The following is a 10239-nucleotide window of genomic DNA, read 5'->3' on the forward strand; positions in this document are numbered from 1 at the left end:
AGTCTAAGGCCCCCTGCGAATCCGTAAATCTTAGGAGCATGTCGCAATAAAAGGATGGCCCCCTATGCATTTCATTTTTTCCTTAAGGGAAAAAAATGTACCCCTCATCATAGTGAACCTCTCCTTGTGATCGAGATGAGGTAAATGTCTCCCAGCTGGGGGGGGGGTCGAATCGGAGTTTCCTTAGGTAGCCACCGACCTACTGTTATCCTTAAACTTTCAGTGCGTTTATGTTTCTACTTTATGAATATGATTTTTTTGGGCATTTAAGTTAATTGACAAGTCCCAGTGGATTCGACATTCGGCGCCTAAGAAGAGCCACTATATTACTTGCATTACTGCATACACTTGCGTGTGTGTTTGGATACAACAGCTATTATTGACTCCAATACAAATTATAGTGGAGTTCCACACTTATTCTCAAAAACATAAACAAAGTCACAACAGTTTTCAGTCAAGAGAACTGCTATCTGATCAATGAAATTCAACTATATGTGAGAAGCTCCAATGAGACAAAACTCACAAGAGCGACGACCCAAGTGAGACTCATATTTATTTGCCATTATTCAAGAGGAACTTCTTGTACCAGTAAGCAGATTTCTTGAAATATCTTTTAAGTCCATTTTTGTAGTCAACAAAGATGTTGCCAAATCGAACAGTGAAACCAGCATCCCATTCATAGTCATCTAAAAATGACCATGCAAAATGTCCTTTCACATTTGCCCCCGCCCTGCCAATAATTAATGCCCAAGTAATTAAGCTCCTCTTTGGTTATAAATTTTGCAATTGAACATTGAATTTTTGAAATTGTGTTTGGATATATATACATTTTACTTGAATTGTTTTTAAAATTTTGTGAGCTAAAATACCAAAAACTCAAAAATTGAAACTTTAATATATTTAAAGAACAAATTTTCAAAATCTATAGTTTAATGCTAGTTATATTTAAAATACCCATAATAAACAAAAAAGGGAGAAAGAAAATCTTACTTTATGGCTTTCGATAGAAACCATAGGTGTCCCTCGTAATACCTAATCCTCATATCATCTTTAAGTGCTTGTTTAAGTGGCAATGTGCTGTTGTTCGCATCTGCCATTCCTGCAATACATGATCTCAATTAATTTGCTAAACTAAAAATGAAGAAAAAAGCTTATGGATCGAATAGCTAGTTTAAAGTCGTTTTAATATAAATTACCATTTTCTGTGATGTAGATGGGAGGATTCTTGTATTTTTGCTTGAGATAAAGCATGAGGTCATATATGCCTCTTGGATAAATGTGTAGCCAGACCAGGGCAGTCTGCAAGCCAATATAAAATAAATATATAGTTCAGACTCCTATAAATCCATAAATATATCACACAAAAAAATAAAGAAGAAAAGAAAAAGGAGAGAATTAGTACCGGTGTACCGATAGGTTTTCCGTCCTTTTGTGCTGAATTATGAAATACAAGCTGTTAAAAAGGTTTCCGTGGTTGTTGTTTTGTTCCTCCACAAAATAAAATATGACAAATCTAATGGACTTTTTGTTATCAATAAATATATAGAGTACATAATATTTTTTCCATTTCAATTTATGTAATTTAGTTTGATTTAATATGAAGTTTAATAAAGACCTTCGAGAAACTTGTGATCTAAAATAATTGATAAATGTTTGTTTTTATTACTATAAATCATTTTATTTTGGGTAAATTGACATTTTAAAATTAAATTGTTACTAAATATAGAAATATAACATTCTTTTTACTATTGACTAAAAAAAAGTAAGTCATATAAATTGAAATAAAGAAGTATTTTCTTTTTTTACTGAAAGACATAATTATCATACTGAAGGGACATAAAACAGTCCAATTTTCGTTTTAGTCATTCTAAAAAAAGAACAGTATATTAATATATATATAGTAACAATTAACTTTAAAATGTTCATTTTATTTTTAATGAATTATTTAAGTCACACAAATAGATATTTATATCTTATTTTAAATCATAAATTTCAAAAAAAAAAAATTATATCAAATCAAACTGCATCACAGTAATGAAAAAAAAAATCTCAAAGAAATGAATGAGTTTGATTACTTACTAGTCATATCTACATGACCGTCTGTGGTATAGCTAAGGTTAACTCTAGGGACAGATAGCATTGGAGATGCATACTGAGTAGTATAATAATTCATTCCTAGAAAATCAATTGATCCTTTCACCAATTTTTTCTGCTCCGGTGTGAATTTTGGGAGCCGGCGCCCTACATTCGCTCGCATGCTGGCTGGGTACTCACCATATGTAATTGGATCCAAAAACCTACACAGAATATATACTGATATAAGAATGGCATGAGCATTTGACATAGCATTAAAAAATTGGAGAAATGATCTCAAATTTTGATCAGTTCATGAATCAAAGTTGTAAAGTAAATTACTTTAGTCGAAATAAAATTTATCCCTTTGTTCCAACTTATGTTAATGGATTCGGATATGATGAACAAACCACCTAGTTTTTGGTGCAAATTCTCTCATTGATTTTTCAAGAATTTTATAATAAAATTTATATATTTGAAAGTATAAGTCACATACACAATAATTCAAAATATTTTAAAGAGTTTGAGAAAATTATAATCAGAAATAATGGTTGGACTTGTCAAATAATAGTAATACCATCACATCAAACTAGATGATATAACTAATTATTATCTATAGTAATCGTGACACTTACTCTCGTATATTGGATTTGGTGAGGGGTTGAGTCAAAATTCTTAAGAAACTCGACAACCCGATAATAACAAAAGTTTGCAAGGGAACAATAAGCAAGGGAGTGCAGTGGAAAAAATTAAACTCACCATCCTAAGAAAAAATCAAGTGCATTTTGAGGGGCCTTGAGTCCTAGAGGAGTCTTGATTTTAGGCACAAACCAGTGAGTTACCAGAGTGATTCCTATCTGCCCTTCCTGAGTTTTCTGAAAGTTCTCACAAAATAGAAAAAATGTCAAAATGAAATCTAAAAGGTCAACAAGTCTGTAGATCAATGAATAACTATACATCCCACACGACTACGTTTGATATATTTGAATAGAGGACTTGTTCTTTGATCTCTTTTGGTGGGTTCATCTCAGAATTATAAGTTGTTTTCAATTTTTAATTCATTAATTGTATTCGGCCTGTGTTCTTTTCTCATCTTAAATAATATCTATTTCGATAATTAGGAAAATAAGAAATTATCGCCTGAGTGAAATGATCAATGAAACTTGACCTCGATACTTATTAATTTAAGTTGAAAAATAAGTTAAATGCATAAATTACACAAGGAGCTTTTGTTATAGATGTCCCAGAGCTAATGATCTACTGAGAAAGGAGGGAAAACAAACAGAATAAATAATTTTGGTCCAAGTGAATCAAATGTCAACATTGGTAATTATATGTCTAAAATATTAAAAGTTAAATATGTGAGAATTTGTGCATCCAACTCAAATTCTTAGTCAATGGTGAAGTTTAACCCAGATTGTTTAAACCCCCATTGAAAATCAAGCACAACCAATTATGATGGACAAGTTGTGTATTCTCTAACACTGTCTGACACGTATAGTTGATTTTTTTTTTGGATAGATTGAAAAATGAGCATGAAGTAGAGAGAGAGAGAGAGATCAAGACCAACAAAGCTGAAGAGTGGGTTTGGAGCTAAGAGGTGATTAAGTAGGTTTAACAAGCTAGGACTGGGTCTGAGGCAAAGATTGTGACTTGATAGGCTGAATTGAGAGAGAAAAAAACTAGTTCGAAGGTCTGAGTTAACAGAGATGTTCAGAGCATAACGATAATAAAAAGAAAGAAATTAACTGATATCCACCATTCATGTAAAGAATTTTGATACTAACAAATCCCTCTACATTTTTATGTTAGATAATATTTTTTAAATTACATGTTCCACATTTTAAAGAGGCTTTGTTGTAAATATCATTTGGTAACCTAATAACATGAAAAATTATTTACATATATTAAACAAAAAAAGAAAACAATAATGTATGTAGTCTTAATTACCTCCATTTGTTAATAGAAAGATGGAGGTATAAACATACCTGATATTTTTCTCTATATACTTTGACACCAGTTGCATGTGCAAGAAGCAAATTGTGAGCTACAATATATGGCTCTGTCGCAGAATCACCCTTTGTACAATTTCCAACATAACTCGAACATCTTCCTGGTGCAAACGTACCACTTGCATATCCGAACATGCTATAAGATAATGGCTCATTCAAAGTGATCCAGTGCTTTACTCTATCACCAAATTCTTTGAAGCAAATGTCCACATAGTCACCATAGTCTTTCCTAAACGCATTAAGTTCAGTTAAGACATAATATAGTTTAATAATCAAAAATTAATGTTGTACTATTTTTTTTTTTCAATAATATAAGATCTTACAAGAAACGATCATAAAATTTCAGTATGGCATCAAACAAATGTTGTACTATTATTTTCAATAATATAAGATCTTACATGAAACGATCATATAATTTCAGTATGGCATCAAACAAAATAAGAAGTCTTACGTTAAATCTCATCTCTACTAAAACAACTAACTAAAAATATTTACAAGTTTGGCTCATCAAAAAAATGAAGCACATATATATGAGGCGGTATATTCAAATATAATATAATTAAGTAATTAAAAGTATAATATTTAGCGTGATCACACAATTATTTCATCAGGTAATAGTGTGTAATCCCTGTGAATTTTTTTTAATGTGATGATTTCTAATTGAATTCTTAAAACGTCTTACACTATTTTGGAACTCATAAAGCCTCCATATTCGTCCTCAAGACCTTGTGGTGTGTCCCAGTGGAAAAGCGTCACAAATGGTGTCAAACCTTTTAAGAAATTAGAATAAAAGTTAGGAATTACCTTATGAATTTTGTTTCTGAAAGGGTTATATTAATTAGAATAAGATAAAAGCTATTAGTACCATTGGAGATAAGTTCATTGATGACATTGCTGTAGAATTTGATGCCTTCTGGATTCACTCCTTTGCTTACCTTTCCATCTAAAGCAAAGTTTAAATTAGTAATGACAGATCAACTATTAGTTTCTCCCTTCTTTTTTTTAATTACACCAAAAAAAGCATGTGATATGACTCAATTAAAGATATGTCCCTTTGCACTTTAAATTACTTTATAACTAAGTAAATTTAAGATAATCTGAAGTGAAACTATAAATGAACAAACTAACTAAAGATGAGAAAAACATATGTTATCAAATATTATAAGTTCAGAAAAGACAAATATCGTATATGTTTAGGTGAAGAAAGTTATGTAGTAATTACTAATAATTGGTAAATCTTATTAAACGTGTGAGTAAAAGTTTTCAACAAAAATATTTATCCTCTAAAATTACATTAAATTAATTAAATACGCAGAAAGCTTCAACTTGTAATTTAATATTTATTACAAATGATATTTTAATAAAGCTAGTGATATATTTTAAAACTAAATGTTTGTGTAAGCTTATCGGGAGCATAAGTATTTGATTTTAAAATATGGGGAACGCATTTCTATATTGAATTATATAATTTGGTGTAATTTACCCTTTGGGTTGACTATTGAGAGGGGAGGGAATGCTTCTTATATATGTTCAACATTTTAGTAAGATACAAAGTATATCATCAAATATTTAATATGATTCCATAAGTGAATTACATGTACAAGAAAGTATCCTTACATGGTAAAATTCTAGACCAGGAGATGGACATCCTGAATGCCTTCATGCCAACTTCCTTGAGTAGGCGTATGTCTTCCTGCATATGCTCATTAATTAAGTTTAGTTTTGAGATGTTTATACTTTTATTCAGTTAGCTAATAAAACTTTTACGCGCAATACAAATACATAATAAATGTATAATAAATATTCAATAATACATTGATTATATAATTGTTATATATTAATCATACACCGTATACTCGATACTTTGTAAAAATTAAAGAGAACTATTTTTGTTGTGGACTTCGTTAGGAATTAGGATGGTGTGTATTGTAAAAATTCCCATAATAATATAAGCATAAATACCTTGTAACGGTGATAGAAATCAACAGCGACATCTCCCGTTGAACGGTCTGCAATTTTTTCTGCAATTTAAGGGTAATAAATTGTTAAGAGAGGGCAATTACTCTAGAACAAAATAAACTATCACAAATCCAATTATGACGCTTCAATATGGATGTTGAAATTAGAAGAGCATTTTGTAGAGTTTGGGGCTAAAAAATTTTTTATGGATGCCAATTATAAGTTATAAAACAGTTAAATATCCAAAAACATCTCACACTATCAAAGTTAGATCGATTATGAAAATAAATATTATGACAGTTTGACTATAGGAGATTGAAGCAGGCAGTAGCAAACCCAAATATTATAGGCTGAATTCGTTGGTGTCCCTTAAAGTTGGCATCAACTTTCACTTAGACATCTCAACTAAACTTTATTGATTTTAGATACCTCATGTCGAATTCTGTTATGTTATTTTGACACTTTTTTTTACAATCAGCCAAAATTTATGGTGTGTGTTACGCAAGTAAATTGACGAATTAAACAATGACATTTGTTATTTGTGGCAAAAACAAATCTTAAATAATGAATTTTGAGTAAAAATAAAAAGTAACCAATAAATAAATAACACATGATATTCTTTCAAAAAAAAAGATTTAAACCTATAAAAAGATACAACCCCCCGCCCCCCTCCGCCGGCCCCTACCTTTTCTTCTCCAAAATCCAAATACCCCTACCCACACCCCTGTACCCCACCTCGGCCTTTCTAATTTTCTTCTCCAAATATCCCTCTTCTCTTTTACATCGGCTCACTCCCCCAACCCCTTTTGATTGTCTTCTCTAAATATCCTATCCTTTTGACATAAACATCTGCACGCACATATAACGTTTTCTTTTATTTACAAAATATTCAATATCATTTTCTTATTTCTTTTTAGCCTAATAAGTAGCTTTAGAATTCATAAAAAAATATTTCATTCTCCTGTAGCTAGATGATTCTTTCAAGAAAGAATTTCATGAATATTTAATATTTACTATTTAAATTTTGAAATGGGTCTATTTCTAAATTTCTAAGATATTTTTCGTTAATTTCCATTATTTTGCTGTTCCTACTTCATTCACCATTGATGGAATTTAAGTTAGCAAAAATGGTGGCTGAAAATGAGGAAGAAAAAGGAAAAAAAAAATAAAAAATGAATTAAATAGGTCTTTCACGCGCGGTCAACGAGTGTATTACACTCACTATGTCACGTAAGTAAAAAATGTCAAAATGACACAAAAAAATCCGACATAAAATATTTAAAATGAACAAATTCTAATTAAAATATCTAAATAAAAGCTAATACCAACTTTAGCCGATCACAAATGAGTTCAACCAATATTTTATGAAGAAATTCAAAAGTCTGGAAAGTATTGACCTCATATACCCGTTTGGTTTTATATTTGATCGATCTTGTTTTCAGTTACACTAATTCCTTGGATATGTGTGACAAAACATAGAAAATGGATTTAATGTAATAAACTATAAAAATAGGTTGATTTTTATGTGATAAAAAATAATAATTTGTATGTGATAAATTATAAAAGTCGAATGACTTGTCTGTAACAATAAAATAAATAGAATAATGATTTTTATATAGATAAAGTCAAAGCTGAATGACAACCTTGATATTCACCCTTTTGATATTCAATTTATTATTATGTACTGCTGTTGAAAATAATCAGCATAAAATAAAACACAGCTCATTATCTAGAACTATGTGATATGCGCTGTCATTATTTTATATAAAAATAATTGAAATAGTTCACGATAATATATATGTGGACAATTATAAACCATACTGCAATGTCAAATTCAACTGTACTACAATATTTAAATCTATCATTTAATTTAATTTTAATTGATATTATTTAATTTTAAATACGGATAATTAAATATTTAAATTTATATAATTTGAAATAAGTATTCACACGTTTTTATATATGGTATAATATAAATCACTTTGAGTGTATTTCACACGAATTGCCACGTAGGACGTCACATAAAATGCGTATTTAATTATTCAATTTTATATAAATTTAAGTATTTATTCGTGCACATTTAAAATTAAAAAAATATAAATATTTATTGATACCAAATTAAAGGACAATATGCCAATTATTTTCTTTTAAAAAAAAGTTATGATATGGAGGCGCTGTTCACGCCACATTTTAACTGCTGGAGGAGTCAGCCACGTACTAGATCTGCTGAAGAAAGTCTATAGTTTGATAAGCATTGTTTAATTACAAGCTAATTGATACACACTAGCCAATGGTTTTCCAAGAACATTAAATTATATTAAAATTATTCTTCATGCTAATTGAGATAGTATGCATATATAAGAACCATTGATCTAACGGAAAAGGGTCAAAATTACCCCTGAACTTTGAAAAATAGTTTATTTATGGCCTTCGTTCTACTTTAGGGCCAATTATACCCCTACCGTTATACTTTGGGCCAAATATGCCCTTAAGATTAAATCTGTTTTTTTATCTATTTTTTAAAATCAGTTTATTTTATTTTATTTTAAATTTGTTTTTAAAATCTGTTTTTTATATGTTTTTTAAATCCATTTTTAATCTATTTTTAAATCTGCTTTTTAAATTATTTTTTAAAAAAAATCTGTGAATGCAAATTTATTTTAAAAACAAATTTAAAATAAAATAAAATAAACATATTGTAAAAAATACATAAAAAAACAGATTTAAAAATTTTTATTTTAAATTTTTATTTTAAAATCTGTTTTTATATGTTTTTTAAATCCATTTTTAATCTATTTTTAAAAATCTGCTTTTTAAATATATTCTTTTTAAATCTGTGAATGCAAATTTATTTTAAAAACAAATTTAAAATAAAATAAAATAAACATATTGTAAAAAATACATAAAAAACAGATTTTAAAAAAATAAATTAAAAAGCAGATTTAAAAATAGATAAAAAAACGAAATAGATTTTTTTTAAAAAAAATATTTTAAAAAAATGGTTTTAAAAACAGATTTAAAAAAAATAAAAAAACACATTTAAAAGGGAAAATAAGTTGACCACTGAGAAACTGACACGTGGCATTCTGTTATACTCAAGGGCATATTTGGCCCAAAGTATAACGGTAGGGGTATAATTGGCCCTAAAGTAGAACGAAGGGCATAAATAAACTATTTTTCAAAGTTCAGGGGTAATTTTGGCCCTTTTCCGTTGATCTAAATTAGTTACGTTACATTAATAAACACATCAAAGGTTGATTATTATAGTTTTATTCCAGAGAACGTATCTCTAATGGTGATCAACTTATTTGTTGTATACGTCACCTTCAGCTCACAATTAATTAATACAGTATATATTTTTATCAAATGATCATTATCGCAACTACTCATTTTTTATTTCTTACCAAAATGGAAAGATCGGTACTAATCAATGCATATGATTGATTACATTGATGACTTAGAGGCCGTTTGAATTGGTTTATAAGTTGTTTTTAAATTTTATTTTGAGTGTTTGACTAGTCAGTTTAAACTCATTTTGTGCTTAAAATAAGCTCCAATAAATAGTTGGGTTTATTTGAATGAACTTATTTTAAGCAGTTTATAAGTTAAAAACAGCTTATAAGTCAAAAAAAAAAATTGACCTCCACCTACTTTTTTTTTAACTTATAAGCAGTTTTCAACTTACAAGTTACTTAAAAATAAGTCAATCCAAACAGGTTATTAATTACTTTACAATAAATTTATTGAAGCAGTGATCGATGGATATATGCAGAGGCGTACGATAGAGAAAAACCTGGGTGCTTGTGCGTGAAAGTATCCCATATACTAGCTCCCCTACCTCCTTGATGAGCTCCTCCTTCAATCTGCTTATTCAGGGAAAAATTATTACAAAAATGAATCTCAGTATATGTATATTATGGGATCTCGTATTTCTACTAGGTTTAGGTTTTGCATTAGTATTTTTATTTAGTAATAGGATCGATAAAGACAGATTAAACACCGTTCAATCAACATTCAGTTAGTCGGTCTGAGTTTGGAGGTCGCAACTAGGAAAATTAAATATCTAAAGCTCATAGGTTGAAAATGTGTGTGATCCTATAATACTAGAAACATGGAATAAACTACAAAATTTATTAGTAATTTTTAGCTAATTCATTGCTAAATAACTTCAAGTTAATTGAATTTTGATATAATT

At 28.9% G+C, this 10239-nt stretch overlaps 1 protein-coding gene across 1 annotated transcript in view; it reads right to left on the minus strand.

Moving 5' to 3' along the window:
* Positions 1 to 273: 273 nt before the first annotated feature.
* LOC129889070 (beta-glucosidase 13-like) overlaps positions 274 to 10239 on the minus strand; it is a 10243-nt gene continuing 277 nt past the window's right edge. Inside the window, exons 2-13 of the mRNA XM_055964188.1 lie at positions 9838 to 9907; positions 6048 to 6106; positions 5703 to 5778; positions 4951 to 5028; positions 4768 to 4855; positions 4062 to 4314; positions 2833 to 2948; positions 2080 to 2297; positions 1403 to 1434; positions 1197 to 1299; positions 991 to 1099; positions 274 to 730 (exon numbers count right to left, since the gene is read on the minus strand). Of these exons, the coding sequence (XP_055820163.1) occupies positions 553 to 730; positions 991 to 1099; positions 1197 to 1299; positions 1403 to 1434; positions 2080 to 2297; positions 2833 to 2948; positions 4062 to 4314; positions 4768 to 4855; positions 4951 to 5028; positions 5703 to 5778; positions 6048 to 6106; positions 9838 to 9907 (1380 nt within the window). The 3' untranslated portion in view covers positions 274 to 552. The remainder of the gene's footprint in view (positions 731 to 990; positions 1100 to 1196; positions 1300 to 1402; positions 1435 to 2079; positions 2298 to 2832; positions 2949 to 4061; positions 4315 to 4767; positions 4856 to 4950; positions 5029 to 5702; positions 5779 to 6047; positions 6107 to 9837; positions 9908 to 10239) is intronic.

Source organism: Solanum dulcamara, chromosome 5, assembly GCF_947179165.1.
Source record: "Solanum dulcamara chromosome 5, daSolDulc1.2, whole genome shotgun sequence".
NCBI lineage: Eukaryota > Viridiplantae > Streptophyta > Magnoliopsida > Solanales > Solanaceae > Solanum > Solanum dulcamara.